Source organism: Macrotis lagotis, chromosome 2 (assembly GCF_037893015.1).
Source record: "Macrotis lagotis isolate mMagLag1 chromosome 2, bilby.v1.9.chrom.fasta, whole genome shotgun sequence".
Lineage (NCBI taxonomy): Eukaryota > Metazoa > Chordata > Mammalia > Peramelemorphia > Peramelidae > Macrotis > Macrotis lagotis.
The window spans coordinates 253,898,016-253,922,638 of NC_133659.1; the positions used below are offsets into that span (position 1 = coordinate 253,898,016).

At 55.6% G+C, this 24,623-nt stretch overlaps 1 protein-coding gene across 6 annotated transcripts; it reads left to right on the forward strand.

Moving 5' to 3' along the window:
* Window positions 1-1,366: 1,366 nt before the first annotated feature.
* On the forward strand, window positions 1,367-24,230 carry RARG (retinoic acid receptor gamma). Of its 6 annotated transcripts, XM_074225812.1 has the most exons (12): window positions 1,367-1,598; window positions 2,353-2,418; window positions 5,232-5,563; window positions 12,810-12,965; window positions 15,078-15,212; window positions 17,083-17,231; window positions 17,578-17,719; window positions 18,371-18,531; window positions 18,932-19,108; window positions 20,378-20,582; window positions 20,887-21,045; window positions 22,878-24,230. In XM_074225812.1, the coding sequence occupies exons 3-12, from the start codon at window positions 5,377-5,379 to the stop codon at window positions 23,075-23,077; spliced, it is 1,671 nt and encodes a 556-aa protein (XP_074081913.1). In that variant the 5' UTR covers window positions 1,367-1,598; window positions 2,353-2,418; window positions 5,232-5,376; the 3' UTR covers window positions 23,078-24,230. The 6 variants fall into 6 exon arrangements, with proteins under 6 accessions (XP_074081913.1, XP_074081908.1, XP_074081909.1 ...); XM_074225807.1 differs by lacking the exon at window positions 12,810-12,965 and having other exon boundaries at window positions 1,368-1,598; window positions 22,878-24,227; XM_074225808.1 differs by lacking the exon at window positions 12,810-12,965 and having other exon boundaries at window positions 1,368-1,598; window positions 2,356-2,418; window positions 22,878-24,227.
* Window positions 24,231-24,623: the final 393 nt, after the last annotated feature.

Sequence of the window (24,623 nt, forward strand, 5' to 3'; positions counted from 1 at the left end):
TCCTCTTTTCTTAGTGCTCCCCCTTCGAGGGTGGGTGATTGGAGAGAGGGGACTCAGGGCGGGGCCTAAACTCCCAGAATCCCACCCCATCTTTAGGCTCCTCCCTCAGTGTTTTCCCCTTACCTTCCCCCTTCCCCCAAATCCAACAACTGGGTCTGAAAGGGGCAAACCTTCATTGTCACACTGCAGAAATTTTAGTGTGTGGTTGTGATGGGTTTAGACTCACAGACACACTCACAAATGCCATCAGACAGTGACAGACACACCCACTCGCAGTCAATAACATTTATGGACTACACATTGTGTGCCTCAGAGCACATACACGCAGAGACATACTCAATGCTCTCCAGCTCTGGCCAGTCTTTCTCACACCCAACATTCTTCCCACATCCCACCCACTAGCCCAGTGCCCTGGTGCCTCCCTCGCCCCCGCCTCCCACTTCTTTCTCTCTTTTTGGGCCCAACACTGCAGGAGAAGGGAATCACATACAAGCGAACAAGAAACCCAGGCACCCTGCCTCCCTGGTAGGAGGTGAAGCGGCAGGGGGCTTTCATGCTGAGGCCCAAATTCCCCCCACACAATCCCCCCCACCAGTCAAACAAGTTTGCCCTTTCAGTAAAAGAAGGTCGAGTGGGATTTTTGTTTGCATGTCGTCTTCCTCTATTAGATTGTAAGCTCCTTGAGGGCAAAGGACCGTCTTTTGCCTCTTTTTATACCCCCAGCTCTGAACCCACTGTCTCCCATGTAGTAGGCGCTTAAGAAATGTTTATTGAATTGAATCGAATTGAAGAAGGAAAGGGTGGGGAAGGAACTCTGATCTAATGGGAAAAGGAAAGGTAGAGGTGTGTGCCTACGAAGGCAGCTGAAGACACTGGCATGACCCTGTCAATGCCACTCCCCCAATGTGTGGGGGTGAGCAGTCGCCACCATGCCCCCCCACTTTAGTGACACAGTGAGCAAAAGAGGTTGGCATGATGGATAACCGGATAGTACCCAGCCAAGCTAAACTATCCCTGCCCCACCCACCCCAACAACAGAGGGGTAGGATAAAGCAAAACTCGGAAGGGGGGCTGGCATCTTGGCATCCCAGACACTGACCTTCTCTGCCCCTAAGCCATGCCTACTCTCCCGCGGGACCAAGCAACAAAGACCAAGCAAAAGGGAGGGGCAGAGACACAGGCGTCCTCGGCTGCCCCGCCCCCCCTTCTCCCCAGCCCCCCCCTTCTCCCAGCCCCAGGGCACCAGGGAGGGAGTCGGGCCCGGGCAGCCGTCCGGGGAGGGAGGAGCGAGAGCAGGAGGGGGAGAGGGGGGCAGGGGGGGAGGGAGGGAGGGAGAAAAAGAAAGAAAATATTTTCCGTGTCCCCGCCTGCGGAGTCAGTGTGCGGTTTGGGAGAAAATGTGTCGGATATTTTGGGGCGGTCACGTGGGCGGGCAGGCTCCAAGAGGCCCCAGGACAGTCCTAGCCTAGAGCCCGTGGGCCCCCCAATAACCCCCCCCCGTGACCGCGAACCCCTATTCTAGCGCCTGCCCATCACCAAGACTGTCTAATTCTGGGACCTCCGGGCTTCGAGGATTCCCCTTCCCCCTCCCCCTCCAGGTGAGTCAGAAAGGGGCTGGGATGCCTGGGTCCTACAATGGGGAGAGGGGGTGCGCGGGGGAGCAGTGGTCTAGGAAGGCTGCCTCTTGAATACTTAAGGGAGGAAGTCCTTCCTGGCTCTTAGGGGGCTCAAGTCGACCCAAGGAGGTGCTCTGAGAGGGTGAACTCTGGGGTGGAAGGAAGCTTTATCTTATCCTTTCCTAGAACTTGGAGTGGAAGGGGCTACCTGAAGAACTTTCCCGGTTTCCCTTTTGGGGGGGGTACCGGAGGCAAGGAGCTATTTAGAAGAGGGATTGCAGAGAGAGAGATCCTGGGCTTTGTTCTCTCCCCCGCCCCCCCCCCCGAAAAACCAGGGAGAGGGTGCTGAGCGCCAGCCCGGGAGCAGCCGGGGAAATGGTCCATTTTGGTCAGAAAGGTTCTCCTCCCCTTTGACACTGAATGGAGGGCTATGAGCAGCAGAGATTTAAAAGGACAGTGATAAGAGCAGGGTGGCAGTTGGAGGACAGTGGGGGAGCCTGGGTGTTAGGCAGCTGGGACTCCTGGGTCAAGGGATTCCATTCTCCCCTCCCCACTTCCATCAGAGGGTGTAAGTCTGTACTCCCCGCCCCCCCCCCCCCAGGTTGAAAGAGTTTCTTCTGGGTCCCTCTGGCTGAACGCCCAGGTGGGACAGAGGAAGGCTGGAAAACTGAGGTAAAGGACCCCAGAGTCCTATTGCTCCAGCCCTACTTACTGACTTTTGCTTCTTTCTTCCTAGCAGCCTCAGCCTAGTCCCCTCAGCCTTGCCCAGTATGTAGGAGGGAGTGTTTCAGGCAGCCAGAGGGTAAGTGTGTGCTGTCTGTTTGAATGGGGAGGAGGATCAGGGGATAAGAATGGGGGAAAGAGGGGTAGGGCAGAAGTCCGGATAGCCTAGGTCTGCTGTCCAGCATAGCTGGAGTGTCACTCCCTGAATTCGGAAGAATTGTTTCTCTCTAGTCATGGATTAACTTCTGGGGAGGGGCCTGGGACCTTCTGAGGTGAGGAGACCTCACCTGTGCCCACATTTTAGCAGGAGGTATTAGAGAGGACAGTATTAAGGAAACGAGAATTTGTGTAGTCTGTGTCTCTTTCTTGTCAGGAGAAGGGAGTGGGGATAACCTCCTAAACAACACCCCTTCCCCCATTCATACACCATAGCTCAGGGCCCTGGTAGGGAGTGGTGGGCACGCCCCCTTCTACCCCCACCCTGGCACATCCCCCCTGGCTCAGAAAGCCACCTAACTGGCACCTCCAGTTTCCCCCCTGCCCCACCCTGCCCCGTGCCCTCCGATGCCCACACACATTCCACTGGCATTGCCTGCCTTCTCCCCTGGGCACTGCCCTTTCCTGGGGCCAGTTTAGTGTAGGGAAGACACCTGGGGATGGGAGTGGGTGGGGACCCAGGGGTCTGGGCTCCTCAGACGTTGGCACAGGGCCAAAGGAAACACCCCCTTAGCCTTTGCAGCAGCCAGGGGGTCTAGGCAGGAGGCCTAAGGATGCCTGAGTCCTTCCACTGGGACTGTGGATGGGGTCATGGAAAAAGGTGGTCGTGTTTATTCAGGGGGGGGTGAAGAAGGGGCGGGGGGAGAGCAGCCACAAGAGCCTCTTTGTTCCACAAGCTTAGCTGGACTGGGCAGAGAGACATGCCCCCCTTCCCATCCGCCCTCCATCCCTGCCCACGCCCACCCCCCCCTCAGTTATAAGAGAAGCTGCTTTGTAAAGCAGCCCACCCCTCAACTGGGCCCACTCTCTGGGGTGGGATTGGTGGGATAGAGGGGTGAGAAACATTTCTTTCCAGACAGCTCCCTAGGGAAACCCAGGTGTCTCATATCCTACTCAATGCTTCTCTTTACTCCCTGCACCACCTCTTTCCTCCAACCCCAAAGTCTCCCCACCCCACCCTGGGCCTGAGCTTCCCATCTACAATGAACGAAAGAGAAACTAAGCTCTAAAGATGAGACATAGGCTTTTCCTAGCTTTGCCCCCCATTCCCATGTCACTCTAGGGAGATGAGAGGTAGACAGTTCCTATTCCTTCATCTACAAACCCCATTCCCAAGGGGGGCCATGTATTTGAGCACCCAGTTCTGGGTTTTTGCCTTCCTGCCTCCCATTTCTTTAAACCTCAGTCTAGAATCTCAATATGTTGGGGGTGGGGAGGGCGAATGAAATCAGCATAGGAGACCCTGGGCATCCTGGCTTCAAGTCTAAGCGGGGGGGGGGGGGGGGAGCCTCTTGCTTTTTACCCTTGGCATCAAAGGGGTTAATACAGTTGGAATGTGGCCCAGCCTGTTGGGCTGTGGCCCAGGGGCCTCTGGGAGCCAGGACTCCTGGCTCCACCTGGGATAAGGACTCCAAGGAGAAGGGGAAAGGAAGAGAGAGATGGGGCCCCTAAGGTTGGAAGGTCAGACTTCTGGGTAAATGGGTGAGGTATGAGGTGAATGTGGTAGGGGATGTCTCATAACCAGGGTTGAAGACCAGAATGGAAAGATCCATTCCTGCGGGGCTTGAGTCCATAGACACATCCACGCAGAGTTAGAGAGGGAAGCAGAGGTAGAAGATAGATACTAAGTAAGAGTTGCAAAATACAGGACCGATAGATGCTCAAAGATGAGAGATGGAGAAAATGATAAATATAAAGACAGAGAGATCATCACAGTCTCTGTATGTGTGTGTGTGTGTGTGTGTGTGTGTGTGTGTGTGTGTGTGTGTGTGTGTGTGTGAGAGAGAGAGAGAGAGAGAGAGAGAGAGAGAGATGTAAAAAACCCCTCTCACCTCTTAATCTGCATTTTTCCCCTTTTGTGTCTGCCTCTCTTCATCCTCTCCCACTTCACTCCTAGAAGGGGATAAGCTGGATTCAGTATATAAGCCTTCTACTCCCAAACCCACTCACCATAAAGAAAGTAGAATCACAGTGAGTAGGCAGTGTACATACACAGGAAGAAAGGGAGAGACTAGGAGTTAGCAAAGGGAGAAGGAAGGTGATGAAAAGAGGTATTTGGGGGAAAAGAAAGATTTGAGGAAAAGATGGAAAGTTGGGGAGGGAGGAAGTTGGAATTTGGAAGGGAAAGGAGAGAGGGAAAGGGAGAGAAGAGTAAAAAGAAAGGGGAAGGAAAATTGGGAGGATAGGTAATAAGAGTTTCAGAAAAGAGGAATTGGGTAAGTGTGCCAGAAGAGTAGCAGAGGAGGATTGAGTGTGAAATGTACACAGATTAATACTGAGATAAGGAAATACAAAGGGATCTGAGAAACAGAGAAAGGCTCAAGCTTCAACACAGAGATAGAGACATCCTCCTCCATTGTTATCCCCAACTCCTAGGTCCAGAGGCTTGACCCCTCACCTCCCTCCTCCCCCTGCATCAACTCTTTCACCTACTTAGGACCGGACAATAGCCCCAGGGCCCAAGTCTGTTCTTCCCGGGAGTGGATTCTAGAGGGTGTCTCTAAGCCCCAGCACAACTCCCCTTCTGTATTTCCCCTAAATTTCCAAGAGCCCTTTACTAACAGCTGAAGATTGGGAAGGTTGCTGTCCTCTGAATGAGGCACAAGAGGGATATTTACAGTCAAAAGGTGATCTTCCCCCCTTCATCTGATCTTTTTTTTTTCTTTCTCACTCCAGGACCCTTGGAGCCCTGGTGGTTGGACTGGACAGGGTGGGCACGGAGCCTCCCGGGCCCAGGCGTCGGGCATGGGCGGGGGGTGTGGCTGAGGGTCCCCCCCGCCCATTGCAGACCCTAGAAGGCTCAGCTACCCATGCCACCGCCATGGCTGCCAATAAGGATCGTCTGTTTGTACCCAGTGCCCTGGGACCTGGGGCTGGTTTCCCTGGGACAACAAGCTTCCCTTTCGCCTTCTCTGGGGGACTCCGGGGATCCCCACCCTTTGAGATGCTGAGTCCTGGCTTCCGGGGCCTGGGTCAGCCTGACCTCCCCAAGGAGATGGCCTCTCTGTGTGAGTCTCAGGGGCTGTGAAGGGAAAGGGAGGGGAAGGGGAGATAATAAGGAAGTTGGAGGGTTCTCAGATCTGGGGTGTCCAATTGAGGCTTGACTGTTCTACAGGGTGGAGAGATGGTAACCAAGGTTCTTGGGCCCCCAGGTGGAGAAGTAGGTCTGAGAGACTTGGGCTACTGGAAAAACTGTTCTGATGGAGTCTTTGTTGGGGGGTGGGGGTGGTTCGGACCTGGGCCATGTGGAAGTAGTTATATTGAAAAGGGCTTTTTCATGCAAATAGGTTGGGGAAAGCAGAAGAGGAAGAACTGGGGGTTTGAGAGGTTGATGTTCTGGAACCTGAAAATTAATAGTCAGGGGCAATCATTTGTTGCTAAAAAATAATTCTTGACATATTTATATGGCAAATGAAAGTTTGCAAAGCGTTATATAAGCATTATCTCATTTGCTCCTCCCAATGAAGTCTGTGCAGTAGGTATTATTATTACTGCCATTTTACCGATGAGGAATTTGAAGCTTTGTAGTCTTACCCCAGAGTCACACCTTTAATGTCTGTATCAAGATTGGGGTACACGCATCTTCCTGATTCGAATATCTAGGATCCTATTGCCCAAAAGGAGTCTGGGAGTCAAGAGAGGCAGAGGAAGCTAGGAAGCCAGTCTGGGGAACAGTAATCATTTTCTGGGTTAGTGGGTTCAGTCTATGCTTCAGATGAATAAGCTCTTGAGCAACCCTAAAGACAAAATGGAAAAGAGGAGACCTAAGGTATGAGTTGAGAGGTCATCCTCTGGGATAGGGTGGAGGCAGACTTATAGATAGGAGGAGAAGAACTTTATATGTTAAGCAGAGGAGGTGGGGCCCCAGAGAGGGGGGGTGTCCTAAGATTATCTTCCCTCCCTTCTTTGTGGGTCTTGTGCCCCTCCTATCCTCTGGGGCCTGGCACAATGCCTGTGTATAGTGCAGATCCCAACATGCCCCCCTACCCTACCCAGTTTGAATGAAATCCTTGGGTACTGACAGTCACCTGGTCCTCCCCCATTCCCCCCACTGACCCCAAATATACACACACTCCATCCATCTTAGCTAGGACTTCTTCCCTTCTTCCTCTCTTTGGAAAGGAGTGTCCAGGGTCCTAGGAACTGGGGTCAGGGTATGATGGGGCTGAGGAGAGGCAGATGAGGCAGAGAGGGAGACCCCCACCCAAACTAGAAAGGAGAGAGAAAGTAAAGAGAGAGAGAAAATTGGAGAAATGCAGAGAGGAGCAGAAATGGAGATGGAACCCAAGAATCCTGGAGAGTCATAGTGGGAGAGCATGGGAAGAGAGGGGAGCCCTATATTTGAGGAGGGGCCACTAAGAGTGATGTGTATGGGTGTGTATGGTGGGGAGAAGGAGGGAAAGGGGGGACCAGGCTGGGATGGCAACTGTACTGGAAAGAGTGAGCTCGTCTGGAAATAGCAGACATTTGTGTGTGTGTGTGTGTGTGTGTGTGTGTGTGTGTGTGTTGAGTGTGTGAGTGTGTATGTGCATTCATATGTACTGTTCAGACACAAAAAGGACAAACAAGGGCAGTGGGTGACCTGGGAGATGCATGACCAACCAGGTGGCTGTGAATAGGATGGATATCATCTGTGGCCTGTCTTTGATAGTGGTCCCTAAAAACATGTTGAAACTATATGGACAGCTCGCAGGTGCATGGGAAGAAACAATGTATCCTCTTTCTCTGAGGCCCAGTAGACCTCCCTGGGCCCCCTTTCTATCTCTAATGAGGTTTTAGGACTCTGGATTCTGAAGGCCAAGACCCCTGCCCAGTTCAGAATCTATTGCAAAATCATAAGAACTTTGGACCCCATTCTTTCTGGGAATAAGTTGTCTATTTTAGGAGAAGCAAATGTGGAGCTTGAGAGAGCTAGAAAACCAACTTTCTGGCTAGCAGGAGTGGGATGACATTGAAAGGCAAGGGAGACAGCTAGGTATAGGATTGGGAGATTCCAGAGCTGGAATTCTTGTCTTGGACCTCTTAAGGCAGTCGGGGGAAACCTGTGGACTTAGAATAAGGTTTTCAAATGCATAAAATAGATGATGCTATTAAAGAGAGTCATTATATTGAAACAGTTACTAACATTTTTTTTTTTTTAGAAAAAAGTTCAGGACACCAGGTTAAGAATCTTTAATTTAAAGGAAAAAGTACAGAGACCTGGGAGTCAGGTTGCAATTTCCATGACCCTATGACCCAATCTAAAATTTAGGGTTTGGGGTTTAAGGTGGGGTTAAGGCTGGAGAAAAGGTCAGGGACCAGCATGAGCCCCCTTTCCAAAGGCTGTCCTGGAGCCAGGGGCAGAGAAGTAGGCTCTGGAGGAGGAACAAGAATTAGGACTGGGAGCTGGGGAGGGTTGGGAGGGTGCGGCTGCTGAGGACAGGCCTGGGCAGAAAACTGTGGTGGTTGGGGGTGGGAGAGCCTGGGCCTCCGACGACTTGGGTGGGGGAGACACCATGGGAAAGCTGGTGGTGGGAGCAAAGAGGGAAACAAAAGGAGAGAAGAGGAACCATGTGCTGTCCTAGGGAAGCCCTAGTCAGTGGTGAGGGTTCCCTCTTCCTTTTAGGCCCCAGATCTCTCTGGCTCCCCCCCCCTTTCCTTTCATATTTTGTCCCACATGTGTATCAGTCTTTGGCCTCTTTTCCCTCTGTTCACAGTCCTTTTGAGAAAGATCAGAGATTGGTGTGCAAGGGTCAATGAAGAGCATTCTGGTGGTTAGACCAGTCCAGGTCTGATTAAGTTCATACTTTCTCAGAAGCCACTCTAGGTCCCCAGATCCTGAGCCCCCTTCAGAATCCCCTTGTAGGTAGTTGCTTAGGGGGGCAAAGTTGGATTTCAGGGTGAGATGGGTATGAGGGAGCCAAGGTGGAGGGAGCTTGGGGGAGTGTGTGCGAGGCTGGCTTGTGGAGGCTTGCTTGGATGGAAAGGCAGGGAGGATTTCGTAGATGTGTCCATAGTCCTTGTATTTCTTGGTGAGAATCTAGGGGTCTTTCTTTTGTATCTGAGGGTGAGTGAATTTCCAAATGCTGAGAATGTATCAGTACTGACCTGATGTTAACCTGGGGCACCGTGGAGACAGAGTGCAGGGGGTGGGAGCCTGGGGTCAGGTCTGCAGATTTCTTTTCCCCATAGAGGGCTGCACGGTGCCCTCCCTGCCCAGTCCCATGGGGTCAGGGGAGACACACAGACACATGAAGAAAATGAAGGAGAAATAGATGAGAGGAGCGGCAATCCAAGAGATGGGTAGAGGGCCACAAACAAAGGGAAAGACTCAGGCAGAGAGACAACCGGGAAGGCAGAGACAAAGGGAGACAGAGGCGCAGTGACAGAGGGGAGTGCAAACAGGCGGGTGAGGGCACCGGGCAAGCGGCCTCAAGGAAAAAACCCCAGACTACCGCCTCCTTCCCTTCCCTCCCCTTCCCTGCTCTCTCTCCTCCTTCGGCTCCAGCTCCAGGCCGACACAAACGGGGCTTTGATTGCAACAGGAAACCTCTCCGGCGGGGGGAGCTGGGCAAGCCGCCGCCTTTGGGGCCCAGTCTGCACCCCCCTCCTGCCTCTCCCTGGCCCCCCTCTATCCAATCCTTACCATGGAAGGCCCCGATCCCAGGCCAAGGCTCCCCACCCCTTAGTCCCACCTCCCCGAACTCAGAGACCCCTCCCATTGCCCTGGGCCATCCTCTCATCAGAGGCTGCTCCAAAACCCGGGTCGTCTTCCCTGTGCCCGCTTTGCCCTGTAAACCGCCCCCTCCCATTAAATTGGAAAGGAGAAACAGCCGATCAGGAGTGAGGTTGCAGGGTGAGGGGTAAAGAAAGTTATTTTCCCCCTTTTCCTCCCTGTGTGTCAGCTAGAATCCATCTGTGCCAGGGCAGTGTTGGGGGAAGGGGAATGATGAGGGTAAGACTGTTCAAGACCCGTACAACTTAGGGCCTGGATGGTCGCTTTCCTTATGGGGGGAGGAGATACTCCTTTCCCCCTTCTCTTGGGTGTGTATGTGAGTGTGAGTGTGTGTGCCATTGGGAGGCTCCTGGGAAGGAGGGGGCACCAGAAGAGGGGGTGAGTCAGGCAGTGTGCCCCCATCCCCCCCCCAGGCTGGTGGAGAACATCTGGTTTTCATGAAATGCTAGAAGAGTAATGGGCCTAATTGCTGCAATAAGGGCAGGGGGAACATTGGGGGTAAGGGGGGGAGTTGAGCAGCTACCCACCCCCCCTATCTGTCACACCTTTCCCCTAGGCTGTGTGTGTGCGGGGGGGGGGGGGGGGGGGGGGGGGGGGGCGGTGAGGCCGATGGGAAAGGCTAGGCAGGGTGCCCTGATGTCCTTCCCCTCCTGGGACCCCCTTTCTTAGGAAGGAACTCCGAAAGGGTGATGTTGAATGGGGAGCATCTGGTGTTGGGAAGAGGGGGGCCGGGAGGGTTTGGGGCTTTCTGGAACCCTCCTCCCCCACTGCTCTATGCCCTCCTCCCAGTCCCCCTCCCTGTGGCCTGGCCACTTCTGGTTCTAATTACCAACCAGGCGGGCCTGACTTAATTGGGACCTTTCGGGAGAGGAAGGGTGGAGGGGGAAGGGTGGGGGGACTGACAGCCCGCACTGAAGAGCTGGGTTCCCTTTATCCCTTCCACCTGGGTTTTGGGGACTTGGTGTCACCCCCAGTTTGGTCCCCACATATAAATTTCTGTTCTGAGTATTCAAGGGACTGCTCTGACTCTTACCCTGCCTGTGGTTTGATTCCAAGGCCAAAGATATATCCCCTTCCTTGTTGGGGTGCCCCCTTCAGGAATGGGGAGTTGGAAACATGAGGGGGGAGTTTACTCTGGAATGGAAAGATACCAGTATTCCCTTCCCCAGCCCCCTAATTCAGTCAGCCCCCCTCCCTGTCCTCAGTCTCACTTCCCCAGTCCCCTCAGTCTCTTCCTCCTATGCCCCCCCGACTATCCAGCCTCCCCCGAACCCCACCTCTCATTCCCACCCCCTCCCCAAGACCTCACCTCCCAGCCTGCTGTGGCACCCCTCGCTCTGCTCCGCTATCTGTCCTCCCAATCCTGTCCCCAATATTTGTCCCCTCAAGTCCCTTGCACCCCTTAACTACCCTCCCCCCAGTTGCATCAGAGATTCTTAGAAAAGCGGCGCCCCGCCCCGCCCTGCTTCTGCCGCCGCCGCTGCCTGGGCTGGGGGGGGAGGGCCAGCAGCGCTGGGGTCTCTGTGCGCCCGTGTGTGTGCGTGTGTGTGTCTGTCTGTGTGTGCGTGTGTATGTCTGTATGTCTGCATGTCTATATGTGTGTGTCTGTGTGTGCGTGCTTCTGTGTGTCTGTGTTGTCTGTGTGTGTGTGCATGTCTATATGTGTGTGCATGTGTGTGTCTGTGTGTGCATGTGTGTGTCTGTGTGTGTCTCGGGGGCGGGGGCGGCGCTCCCACTCGCTCCGCGCCTCCCCGCGTGAGCCAGGCTGACCGAGCCGGCCGGGCAGGCCGGGCAGGCGGGCAGCCGGGCAGCCGGGCAGCGGGGCGGGGCGCTGGGCTGGACGGGCCGGGGGAGGGACAAGGGGGGGGCGGTTTCCGGGAGTCGCCGCCGCTGGCGCTGTCCCGGGGCCAGGCCCCCCCGACTCCGCCCGGGCAAACTCTTGACGTGGACTGTGCCCGGCCCCGGGCCCCCTCCCCGGCCGCTCCTGGCTCCTCCGCCGCCGCCCCGGGCCCCCAGCAGCTCCCCAGGGTCCCACGGGGGGGGGGGCACAGACGCGGGAGCAGCGGGAAGGGAGCGGCGAGGGTCTCCGCCAAGGGGGGCTGGGAGGGGGGGCGCTTGGCCCTCCTGAGGGGGAGCCCAGGCTCTGGGGAGCAGGTGGTGGTCCTTGGGGAGGGGGCGGCCGGTGGCGCTCCGGGGAGTTGCTGACCCGCGGGGGCAGTTGTTCATGGGGGGCGCGTTGGAGATTGGGGGGGGCGGAGCAGACTAGGGGGCGATCGGCGGGCGGTTCCGGGGGCCGGCTGGATCCCCTGGAGGGGTATTTGAGGGATCGTGGGTGGGCCCGGGTGGGCTCTTGGGGCTCTCTGAAGGATCGGAGGGGCCCTTAGGGAGCTCTGCAGGGGGGCAGCCAGGGACCCTAAAATCCGGGCATGGGGGTCCGGAGGACAGTGGGAGTCGCCGTGGGGGGCAGGGCCGCAGGCGATAGACAGTCGGGGACCCCGGCCGAGCCGCGGGTGGGCAGTGGGGGCCGGGGAGGAGGCTGCGCGGCGGGGCCGGGGCCGGCTGGGCGGGGCCGGGCGGGGCCGGGTCAGGGGGAGGTGAGCGCGCTCGGCCGCCCGCCCTGAGGGGGGTTCCCGGAGAGTTCACGTCGGGCGCGCGCTTCGGCCCCGGGACAAGGCGCTGGGGGGAGGGGCGGCGGGGGCGGGGCCTGGAGGCGGGGCCGAGCCCGAGCCGCAGGAATGTGCCGGGCGCGCGCGGGGGGGGGGGGCGGAGCCTCGGAGCCGTCTGGGGCAGGGGCGGGGGAGGGGAGCGAGCGCTCCGGACCCGGGCCGGGCGGGGGGCGGGGGGGGGGCTGGGGGCCCCCGCCTTCCCGCGCGCGCTCTCTCTCTCTCTCTCTCTCCCTCTCCCCTCTACTTGAGGGGGCACGCGGAGTGTGGAAGCGAGGAAGGGGGAGGGCACGCGCGCGGCCTCTCCGCTGTTGCTCCCGCCTCCGCTGCAGGCACGCGCGTGGGTGCGAATGACGGGCTTCCGTACGCGGGCCTGGGATTCGAGGGGCGTCCGTGCACGCGTGTTTATGTCTGCACATGCGTGCGGGCCCGTGCGTGCACGGCCGAATATGTGCATAGGCGCGCAGCCCCAGATGTGCGCGCGCGCGCGCGTGGAGGCTGCGCGGGTGTTTGTGTGCGTGTGCGCGCGTGTGGAGGGTGCGTGTGCGTGTGCGCGCTCGGCCCCCGCTCGGCCGGCCCCGCTCGGCCCGGCCCGGCCCCCCTGCGCGCTCCAGCCCCACCCCCTCCGCCCCTCCGGGCTTGGCTTTTACAAAAGGTCCGCCCGGCCAGAGCCGCCTCGGCGCCCGCCCGCCCGCCCCGAGTGAGCGGGACCGCAGCCCCGCCCGGCCTCCCCCGCGGGGATCCCCGGCCGCGCGCCCCTCCATGCCGCCGCGCCGCCGGCCCCGGCGCTCCCCCGCCTCCCGCCAGTAGCGGGGCGCCGCCGGGGCGCAGGGGGGCTGCGCGGGACCCGGCCTGCCCCGGCTCCTCCGCCCTGGGCCGCGATGTACGACTGCATGGAGACGTTCGCCGGGAGCCCCAGACGGCTGTACGGGGCGGTGGGGCCGGGGCCCGGCTTGCTGCGCAAAGCCCCCGCCAGCCCCTGCTTCGCCGGGCTCGAGTCCTTCTCCTGGCCGCCGGCCGCCGCTCTGCAGTGTAGGTACCGCTCGGGACGCGGCCGCGGGCGCCTCCTCTCCGGCCCTTTAAACCCGCTTTGGAGTCGGCGGGGTGGAGGGAAGCTCGCCGCCCTCGCGGGGGCCCTTTAAATCCCGGGGGGGGGGGCGGCCGGCCCTTTAACCGCGGGGCCCCCCGCGGGCTTCTGTGGGGGTGTGCGGTCGGGGTGTAGTAGGTGATTTCCAGCGTGGGTGTGCGGCCGGTGTCACTCGTGGGGGGGGTCCCCGGTGTTTACTTGTGCACTTCGCAGCCGCGGGAGCGCAGCCCGAGGAAAGTTGTGCGGGCCCCGAGCGATCGGGGGGGGGGCCGGGAGGGGCCCCCCCGCCCCGGGGCGGGAAATGGGGGTGACAGTCACTCTCGGGACGGGAGTGCGTGCGTCTGTGACCTTGGGAGGGTGGCCCGGTGTGTGCGCGCGTGTGCGTGTGCGGCTCGCCCGCCCCGTGGGCTTTGGCCCGCGTGGATGCTTGCGGCGTGAGCCTGAGGCGCGGGGGACCCCGCGGGGGGCGGTCTGGGAAGTGAGCTGCGTGAGAGCATCCCGGCCCCCTCCCGTCCGAGCGTGGCGGGGCGCGGAGGGCAGGGGTCCCCACGGCCGGCCCGAGCGCCCCTCCGGCCCTTTTCCACAGACCAGTTTGGAGACTATGTGCCGGGGGGTGGGGGGGGGAAGGAAAGGCCGGCCCCGGGGAGGGGGCTTCTTCCTCGCTGGGGCCCCGACCTCGCTCCTGCCCCCCTCCGGCGAGGGGCGGCATCGGCCGGTGCCCCGGGCCGGCCCGGGAGGGAGCGCGGGGCCCCCCGGAGTCCCCTCTCCAGAGCTGTAATAAAAAGCCGGGCCCGGGAGGCCGTAAAAATGAAGTCCAGATGAGAGGCCGCTTTGAAGAGCGGGCTGCGGGGCCCGGAGGCGGGGCCGGGGCGGGGGCCCGGGCCAGGACCCCCCCAGCTACTCAGAGTTTCCGTAGGGCACGGGTCCCTTTAGGGGCGGGGGGCAGGCGCTGGTGAGGATGGGGGCGGGAAGAGAGAAGGGAAAAGGGCAGGGCGGCCCGGGGGCGCTGTGGGAGTGTGCGAGCCCGGTCACCCGCCCGGAGCCCCCGCCAACGCTCCCCACTCCTTGGCACTCCGCAGCGCTGTTTACAAGTTCAGCCCTTCTCGGTTCCACAGCCGAGCCGCTCCGAGCTGATGGCCCGGCTGGGGGGGCCGGGGAGGACTGGGGGGCGTCTGGGCCCTTCAGGGCTGGGCTGGGGGGAGGCCACGTTCCTGGAGGCGACCGATGGAGGCTACTCCAGGGGTCAGGTCGGGCCTTGCAGTCGTTCGGGGTAGGCACCGAACTGCCCCTTGGGCTTGGCTGACCGCTTCCTCGCCTCACCGTCGCTCCGTGGGGGCTGCTGGGTTTATCCCCCTCTCCAGCGGGCCAGGGTTCCGAGGAGCCAGGACGGGGGCAGAGAAAAGATGTGGTGGAGCGGGCTTGGTGGGACCAGAGTGGTACTTGTTGACTGTCTCGGGAAAGGGGTCTCTCCTTTGTGTGTGTGTGTGTGTGTGTGTGTGTGTGTGTGTGTGTGTGTGTGTGCGTGTGTGTGTGTGTGTGTGTGTGTGTGTGCCTTGTGTGCTTGTGTGTGTGTGTGTGTGTGTGTGCCTGTGTGTGCCTGTGTGTGCCTGTGTGATGGGAGGAGGTGTGGGTTGGCCCCAGAGCCTGGGGCTCCGCAGTGCCCCCAGCCTCGCAGCTGGGAGCATTTACAGCCGATTATAAAGAGTTTGTTTGAAGCTCTCCACTGGCTGGCCAGGAATTTCCTCAATTTCAGCAATTTGGACTTTAAAAGGAGAAAAACCCAGAGCCCACCACCTCCTCTTCCCTCAAAGAGGCCCCCTGATTCCGACCCAGCCAAGCCAGTTGTGCCTAGGGGGGCCCTTGTTGGGGACAGTCTGGGTCCACCATTGGGTTAGGGTCTCTGGAGCAGCTTCCCCACCCCCAGATGGGCTTCAGAAATCACTGGCTTGTCCCTTAGGGTTTAGAGATTGGGGATGGGGGGGAATAAGGGTGGGCTGCTACAGGGGTGCCCGGGCAGGGGTGATGGCATCACCCAAAGTAGATAAACTGCCCCCTAGGCCTGTCTCCTCGAACCCCTCTGCTTTGTGGATTGGCTGGCACTGCCCCATGCAGGCTTGGCCCCACCCGGGGCCCTTTCGCAAGAGAGGAAATGAGGCAGCTCTCTGAGGGCAAGGAAGGCGTCAATGCCCGAGGTGAGCACCCAACCCTGTTCTTAGCCCAGTGGGCACCATTTATCCAGAGTAAAATGTGGTGGGAAAAATGGGTCTGGGGAAAGAATTTGGCAGTCCATCCCTCTCCAGGATTCTTAGGAGCAGCTCTCCCCCAGCCCCCAATTTTGAATAGAACTCAGGAATTCTTCTCCTCCTCCCAACCTGGATTCTTATGTAAATGGAGGGGGGGGGGACCCTGGGTCAGGTCTCCCTTCCCCCAGCCTACCCTCTGGGTGGGTGGAGCCAGACTGTAACCCTGGAATCTGGCCCTCGGATGCTCTTTCTGGTTGGATTGGGGACCAAACCCAGGTGAGCCCCAGTAGGCTGGGAAGGATGTGCAAAAAGCTGATGCATCTCGGATTCTTCCATTCTCTTACATAGTAGGGTTCTGGGGGGCTCTAATGGTGAGACTCCTGACCTATCTAAAACTTGTGTGTCTGTCTCTTTCTGTGTCTGTCTCTGTCTCTCTCTGTCTCACTCTCTCTGTCTTTCTCTGTCTCTCTGTCTCTTTGTGTGTATGTGTGTCTGTATCTCTCCCAAATATAAAAAGCAGTCTTGTCTGCACTCAGATTAATTACTTCAGCACAGAAGTGAGCAGCGGCTTCTTCCCCCATTGTGAGGTGGGTCTTCCCGCTTTGGGGAGCCCAGTTTGGGAACAGCTCCATAAAGTAATCAGGAATGGAGAAACATGGAGACAAAGCGTTCAAAGCTAGTCCCTCCTCCCTTCTCCCCCTCCTTGCAAGTTGCTGCTTGCCTTCTCAGGCATGTGCCCCACAGACTCCCAAACAGGCTTCGGCATACATGCCCCCCTTGTCTCTCCCCTCCCTGGGCCCCATTTTCAGAGTCCCACCTTTTCTCTCTTCTCCTCCTATAAACTAGTCCCTGGATTTGAACAGTGTCATTGCCTCTTACTTAATTTTCCTTGGTTGGGATTCAATGAGATCTGCTGCCACCTCACCCTGTGTGGTTGGGCAAGTCTTTTCACTTACTTGGGCCTCAGTTTCCTCATCTGTAAAATGATGGAATTTCTTAGGTTATAATTCTATGATTATATGCTTTTTTGAGGAGATAGCCAGAAGATATTCTTGGGCACTTGAACTGTATTCACCCAGGATGACCCCTCTGCCTGTCTCTCTTCATCCCAGATAGATTTAGGGCTAGGACACTGAGAAATTAAGGAATAGGGGCATGTTATTAAAGCATTTCCTGAAGGGAAGAGGGTAACTTCCTACCCTATTATGTTTTGGAAAAATGGAGGGCCAGAATTCCGGGCTCTTCAGAAGCCTCTCGCTCCCCACTTACCCAGTGCTCTCCCAGAGGCCCCAAGGAGGGGACCATTGGAAGACGGGGTTCTATGAATCCTGGCTAGGGAAAAAAGGGAAAGAATCTTGGTGAAGGCAAAAGTTTTGACACCCCAAACCCTGTTTTGTTTTGTTTTTTTTTGTTTTTTGATTGGGTCCTAGAACCTTGAGCTTTTATATTATCCTGTTCAAATGGTTCATTTACAGATGAGGAAACTGAGGGGTTAACCTCTCAGGTTGGTCTTGAGCCTCTGGATTTGGGGGGATTAGGTTTTTGTTTTGAAAAAGCTGAGGTGAGACTGGCTTTGTTGAAGGGTTGTTGATGGGTGGGTGTTTATTATATGCATGTGGGGAAATGGGGGGCCTGTTTATGGTAAAGTTGTATATGTGTCCATGAGAAAAGGGGTCTGTACGTTGTTACTGAAAGGTTATTTGCATGTCTGTGTTATTGTTGGGTAGTTGTTGCTAGAAGACTGGAAAAATAAGCAGAAGGGTGTTGTGGGGGTGGGGGGGTACCTCTGTTAATTCCACATTGCTCCTCCCCCTCCCAGCTGTTGAGACCCAGAGCACAAGCTCCGAGGAAATGGTGCCCAGCTCCCCCTCACCCCCTCCACCTCCCAGAGTCTACAAACCCTGTTTCGTCTGCAACGACAAATCTTCCGGCTATCACTATGGGGTCAGCTCCTGCGAGGGTTGCAAGGTGTGTATTGGGAAAACCTAGACCCCCCTTGAGCTGAGTCAAAGGAAGTTGGGGTGGGGCCAATGGAAAGGGTGAGGGCCCAAGATTAAGGGGTGGGTAGGTCAGTCAGTGAAGCATTTCATTGAGCTGAGCACCTACAAAAAAGGCAAAAAAGGGGGGGTGGGGGTGACATCAGGGAATAGAAGTTTGGGTGGGGCCCAGAGGTGTTGGGCAAGTCTTTTGGGTAGAATACACTCTGTTCTAGGCTGGAAATTGGGAGGGAAAAGGAGAGGTTCTGGGTGGGAGCCTGGAGGTCTAGGAATGTTGCTTTGAAGACCCCCCCCCTTTTTTCCCCATCCACCGCCAGGGTTTCTTTCGAAGAAGCATCCAGAAGAACATGGTGTACACGTGTCACCGGGATAAGAACTGTATCATCAACAAGGTGACCCGAAATAGGTGCCAGTACTGCCGATTGCAGAAATGTTTTGAAGTTGGGATGTCCAAGGAAGGTAGGTTCCCCTGGACTTGTCAGGACCATGTCTCTGCAATTGGCCCCCACCTCACCCTCTGAAACCTTGCTCCTTTTCACCCTACTTTTGGAGAATCCCCCTCAGCCACCTATCCTTAATATTCAAACCGGTCCATGGGCCTTAACCCTTTGGTTTCCCACAAATAGGAATGGAGATTAGGGATCACCTGCCCTCCTCCCATGGGAAAATCGAGGGCATATTAGAGATATCCCATTTTTCTTCATCCTTGCCCCAGGATTTAGCACAGATTTGGGGTGCTGGCTCCCTCTCCTTCACCCATCCCCCACCATTGTGCTGCCAGGGCTATAAGTGGATATCCTGCCGGCCTTGTATCCTGCCACCCCCACCCCCCACCCCCCTCACTGGCTCCCTCGGTAGCTCCTGCAGGGTGACAGGAAGGGCAGGATGGAGGCCTGCTGCCTGGAGAGAGAGGGAGTGGGGACTACAGGCCCTGGGCCCGGGAAGGGAACCTGTGAGACACAGTAAATGTGGGGAATGGAAGGGGGAGAGGTGGGTGCTGGGAGGAGGCCGGGGTCCCTTTGAGATGCAGGAGAAAGGGACAGGGATGGACCTGGGTGTCCTGACCTTTCTCCTTGGCTTCTCTTCCTCCACTCCCTACCCTGCCCCAAGCTGTCCGGAATGATCGAAACAAGAAGAAAAAGGAGGTCAAGGAAGAAGGTCCTCCTGATAACTATGAGCTGAGCCCCCAGCTGGAAGAGCTTATTGCTAAAGTCAGCAAGGCCCATCAGGAGACTTTCCCCTCATTGTGCCAGCTGGGCAAGTATACAACGGTGAGTAGGCATAGCATGGTCCGGGGTTAGGGATCGAGGGAGGAGGGGCTAGGCTTCTGGAGATGCTGAGAAGGAAGGGGAGCAGCTCAGAGAGGTGTTGGGGAGATGATTAGCAAGCTATGGGAAGAAGATATACCAAATTGGGTTCTCAGTTCCCCCCCCCCCTGCCCCTTAGGCATGGGGAAATAATCATTTGGGCAATAGAAGCAATCAGGTGACTCACCCAGAATCACACATTTAGTATGTCTGAGGCTGGATTTGAACTCTGATCCTTCTTTCTCCAGGGCTGGTGCTCTAAAAACAGTGCTCAATAAATATTTATTAAGCCCATGCTGAGATAAGACTTTGAGAGTAGGTCACAGTGGCTTTAGACCCTGTAAATTCTGATTCTCCTCCCTAGAACTCAAGTGCAGATCACCGGGTGCAACTGGACCTAGGCCTGTGGGACAAATTCAGTGAGCTGGCCACCAAGTGTATCATCAAGATTGTGGAGTTTGCCAAGAGACTTCCGGGATTCACAGGCCTCAGCATAGCTGACCAGATCACCCTCCTCAAAGCAGCCTGCCTGGACATCCTGGTAAGACTGTGGGAACCACCAAAGAACACTTTCTTTAATTATATCTGGATTCTACCTTCCCTTAGACCCCTGATCCCTCAAGGCTTAGCACATCTCATAAATATTCCATACTCTAGAAATCATTTTCCCCTAGGGAACTGAATCTGCACCCACTTAAGCCCTAAGACCCCTTTTATCCAAAGCCAGCCCCTCCCCATCTCCTAGCTCAAGGCTTCTAGGATTTCTTTTGTTGGATGCCTTTGGTCTCCTTTCTGACATTCCTTAGGTCTTCTCCTGACACTGCCCACCTAAGCAGCCCAGCAGGTGTGGTTTAGTAGAAAGGACATTGGAGTCAGGGGACCTTTGGCCTCTAAGATCCTCATCCACACTACCCACCCTACTACCCTTCTGATTACTCCAGAATTACTCCTTAAGACTGACCACAAGGATATTCTCTTCCCCATTCTGGCCTCTTGAGACCCTGACTCTCAGAAAGCCTTGAGATATTCTCTCTCTCTCTCTCTCTCTCTCTCTCTCTCTCTCTCTCTCTCTTTTAGTTTTTTGCAAGGCAAACGGGGTTAAGTGGCTTGCCCAAGGCCACACAGCTAGGTAATTATTAAGTGTCTGAGGCCGGATTTGAACCCCAGGGACTCCTGACTCCAGGGCCGGTGCTTTATCCACTACCCCACCTAGCCACCCCTGGAAAGTCACTTCAGAAAAGACTTGAGGTAAAAGTTTGTCTACTGGTCAGTGATCAGTGTTAGAAAAAGAGACGGAGGGGCAGCTAGGTGGCATAGTGGATAAAGCACCGGCCCTGGAGTCAGGAGTCCCTGGGGTTCAAATCCGGCCTCAGACACTTAATAATTACCTAGCTGTGTGGCCTTCGGCAAGCCACCTAACCCTGTTTGCCTTGCAAAAAAAAAAAAAGACTCTCCAGCTCCTAGTTTTCCCTATATTTTCCTTCACTTCCCACTTATACTCCCCCTTGGGGCTTATTCTCAAAGTTGGTATATTGTTCATGATATAGTCCTGTCCCTGACAGACTCTTCCTCCTGCCCTTTGCCCCACCCCGATGCTGGGTCTTGGTTCATTAGCCCTTTCCACTGCCTTCCTGAACAGGTCATAGATTCTTCTCACTCCTCACTCCCCCTGAGCCCCATTATCCCCCTCCCCATTGCCTTTCTGTTAACCCGGCAGTTTCATAGTATTACCTCCCATTCCCCAATAAAGCCAGGACCACCCTTGACCAGCTCCCCATCTTGTATCTCTCCTTACTCACCCTGCCTCCAGATGCTTCGGATCTGCACTCGATACACCCCGGAGCAGGACACAATGACTTTTTCTGATGGGCTGACCCTCAATCGGACACAGATGCACAATGCTGGCTTTGGGCCTCTCACAGACTTGGTCTTTGCCTTTGCTGGACAGCTGTTGCCTCTTGAGATGGATGACACAGAGACTGGACTGCTCAGTGCTATCTGCCTCATCTGTGGAGGTATCCTTGTACCCTTAGCCTTTTTCTTCCTGCTACTCCAGACCCTGCTGGTCCAGTTCTTTAAAACAGCCACTTCTGGGAAAGACCCCTTAGCCCTTTCTACCAGGGTAGATCATAATAAGCTTTTCTCTTCTACCTTCACTGAGTGGGGATAATATGGGAAATTGCAGGCTTTGCTCTGGGACATCCTCTAGTGGGGTCCCTGGCATTCCTGCTGTCCCCAGTCCTCCACTATTACTGTTTTCTCCCATCGTTTCCCATAAACTTTTCTCTTACCCTTGCCTCCTCTTCCACACTTTCCCAGACCGAATGGACCTAGAGGAACCAGAGAAGGTGGACAAATTGCAGGAGCCACTCTTGGAGGCCCTGAGGTTGTATGCACGGCGGCGGCGGCCCAGCCAGCCTTACATGTTCCCAAGAATGCTCATGAAGATCACTGACCTTCGGGGCATCAGTACCAAGGGTCAGCCTGGAAGGGATGGGTGTGGTGGAGGGAAACATGAACTGAGGAAAGAGCCTAGATCTACTTGGGGGCCACATTTCTTACACACCCACCCTCTGCCTTAGGACTCAGTACTTGGTTGGGGGAGAGGGGGAGGAAGAGGAATACCCAGACTAATTGGGGGGAAATAGGCAGATTTCAGACACATGATGATTCTGGGCAAGTCACTTAGCTCTGGCCTGCCTCTGTTTACTCATCTCTAAAAATGGGGATAATAGTACCGACCTCCAAGGTCATAAGGATCAAATGAGTTAAGATTTGTAAACTTTAAACTTTAGAGTGTTATATAAATGCTGTTACTACTACCACATCACCACTACAAACCCAATCTTCTACTGCTATTACTATCACCACCACCACCACCACTACAAAACCATTCTATTACTATCACTACCACTGCTACTACCACTATCACCACTACAAAACCATTTTCCTACTATTATCACTACCACTGCTACTACCACTATCAACACTATAAAACCATTCTACTACTACTACTACTATCACTATCACTGCTACTACTACCACCACTACTACAAAAACCATTTAGCTACTACTATTACTACCACTGCCACTACCACTACCACTATAAAACCATTCTATTACTATCACTACCACTACCACTACCACATCATTCTCCTACTATCACTACCACTGCTACTACCACTATCACCACTACAAAGCCGTTTTACTACCATTACTACCACCACCACTACAAAACCATTCTGCTACTATTACTCCCACTGCTACTACCACTACCACCACTACAAAACCATTCTACACTACTGCTATTACTACCACCACTACTACTGCTGCTGCATAATTGAAACTCACTTAAAAAAAAAATCTTTCCTCACAGAGAAACCTGTGAAGTAGGTAGGTTGTACAAGTATTGTCCCATTTTGCAGATGAGAAAACTTGAGTCTAATAAGTGGTGACTCAGTCCCAGAACTAGTCCATGTGAAGGTTTGCCTTTGAACCTAGGTCTTATTCCAAAGCGGATTCTTTTTCCTCTGCCCTCCACTGCTTCAGTACACTTGGGTTGTGTTATACTTGGGGGGCTTGTAAGATCAAAGTTAGGACTGGGGATAGTTTCTCTGGAAAGGCTTCCAGGAAGGAGTCAGGAAATGGGCACCTACTTTTAGCTATATCTAATCCATCTCTGGCCCTGGAGGAGAGAGTGAGTTGGAATGTCATGGTCTCTATTTCTATTTATTTATTTTTTGCAAGGCAATGGGGTTAAGTGACTTGCCCAAGGCCACACAGCTAAGTAATTATTAAGTGTCTGAGGCCAGATTTGAACTCAGGTGCTCCTGGGCCAGTGCTCTATCCACTACATCACCTAGCTGCCCTCAATGGTCTTCTTTTAAGAATGGAGGAGAAATAATGACGATGCGCAGACCCTGGGTTCAGTTCTTTCCAGATAGTCTCTTATTTGATCTATGCCACAACCCTGGGAGGAAGGGGTTATTATTACCCCCATTTTTCAGTAGAGAAGTGACTTGTCCAGGGTCACTCTACTAGGAAGGATTTGGCCTGGATTTGCCCCCTGGTCTTCCTGATTCCTGGCCCAGGGTTCTAGCTGCCCCAGTAGAACAGGGTGAGGCAGAACCGGGCAGAGAAGGGCATCCCAGATTGTGAAGTGCCCATTATTAGAGACAGGAGTCAGGAATGGGAGGGTCCCTTGCCATCAGGCTGGAAAGTCCTAGAAGATGAGTGGGAATGAGGCAGGTCAGAGGAAGGAGAAGTGGCAGTACCTGATCATCTCTTCCTTGGGGTCCTTTTCTTCACAGGAGCAGAACGCGCTATCACTTTGAAAATGGAGATCCCAGGTCCAATGCCCCCCTTGATCCGGGAAATGCTGGAGAACCCTGAGATGTTTGAGGACGACTCCTCGCAGCCTGGCCCCCGAGCGGAGCCCCCCAGCGAGGATGAGGGCATAGGGGGTGGGGGCGATGGGGACCTCAGTCCCCCCCCTGATCCAGACCCCTGATTTCCCCCTGCTGTGGTGGCGGTGGTAAGGGGTTCTCAGATCCCCAGGTAGCAGACTGACCATCCCCACCAGTGACTGGGAGAGGACCTTCGGTGCCCTCTCTTTACTCCCATTCCCCAAACCAGCACCAGTTCAAGCTCCTTGTTTTTTGCCAAAGTTTCCTGGGCTTCGTGTCCATCCTTTCCCCTCACCAAGTCCTAACTGGGCTTCCTCCCCACAATTTTCTGGCTGGGACCCGATTCCCCTGCCTCCTTCCCCACCTTTGGGAGATGGACCGGGAAGGGAGATGGGGTCTCAGCTATGAATCCAGGAGCTGCCTCTTGGACATCGGGATCCCTCAGTTCCCCAGCAGGGAGAAGGGGGAGAACCTTTGTTGGTGCTGAGTAGGTGAGGACCTTGTCTCCCACACATCTCCCCCCTCCCCTGCCAGGTGCTTAGACCTCCAGGAATAATTAGGAACACTAGAGACCAAAGGGGGAGTTCTGGGGTGGGGGGGGCAGATGCAGGCCCAGTCTGCAACTCTTGGCTGAAGACTGGCAAGGAACCCCCCTTTCCCTATGCTTCCCCCACAAAAAAGGGGAAGTGCCCTCCGTTAAGAATCCCCCAGCCCTATCATGTGCCTTGGGTGTCCCCCGCCCCCCATCTCAGCCATCGGGGCGGAACCCTTCTACACTACCGAGGGGCCTGGGGAGCCCCTCCAACTCCACCCCTAGTGCCTTCCCCCACCGTACCCCAGAGCAGCTCAGCCTAGGGAGGGGAGGGCTGCTTAGCTGATCCCTACCCTACCCAGAGGAAGCCTCTTATTTATTTATTAGCTTTTGTTTACACCCTGGGGGTTCTGGGGGTGGAGCCCAGGGCCCCTTCTGATTCCCAACCCCTGGTTTGTATTTAGCTGCCAAATAAAATTCCCTCTGGCCCCCCTTTTTCTCTGGGGGGGCTGGGTGCTGTCCCCTCCCCCCCTTTGTTTACATCCCCTCCCTCCCGCTGTATCGCAATTGCTGAGTTTTCTATTTTTGCAAAATAAAGTGATGGAAACTCATGGGATCTGACTTTATCCTGGTGGGAGGTGGAGTTGAGGGAGGCCCCTAAGACTTGCTTTAAAGTGCAGAGTTGGCCCATCCAGTGTTTTACCCTTCCCACGTCTCCCCAGGCTTTACCCATTCACTCCCCAGGCTCTTGGGTTGGGATGAGAGTACAGCCAAAGGGAATGAGATCTGGAAACCAGATTGGGAATCTAACCAGGAAAGAGTTTGGGGTGTGGACCAGATATCTCTGCCCTAGTCCTACCTGGGCCTATATCTTCAGTGGCCACTAGAGGGTAGCTATGGGTAGGTCACATTAGATATTGGTCTCTCCCTACAAAGCATTCCTCAAACCGCCTTCTTGGACTGAGGGACTTAGATTTAGACCTGGAAGAGATCTTTTGAGATCTTCAGCAGAAGGTTATACATCTTGTAAGATGCAGAGCTTGGTTGGGACCATGGGCCTCCTGCCTTCACCTCACCTTCCTCACTCCTAGCCACTCTTCACCTGGGCTCCCCCTGAA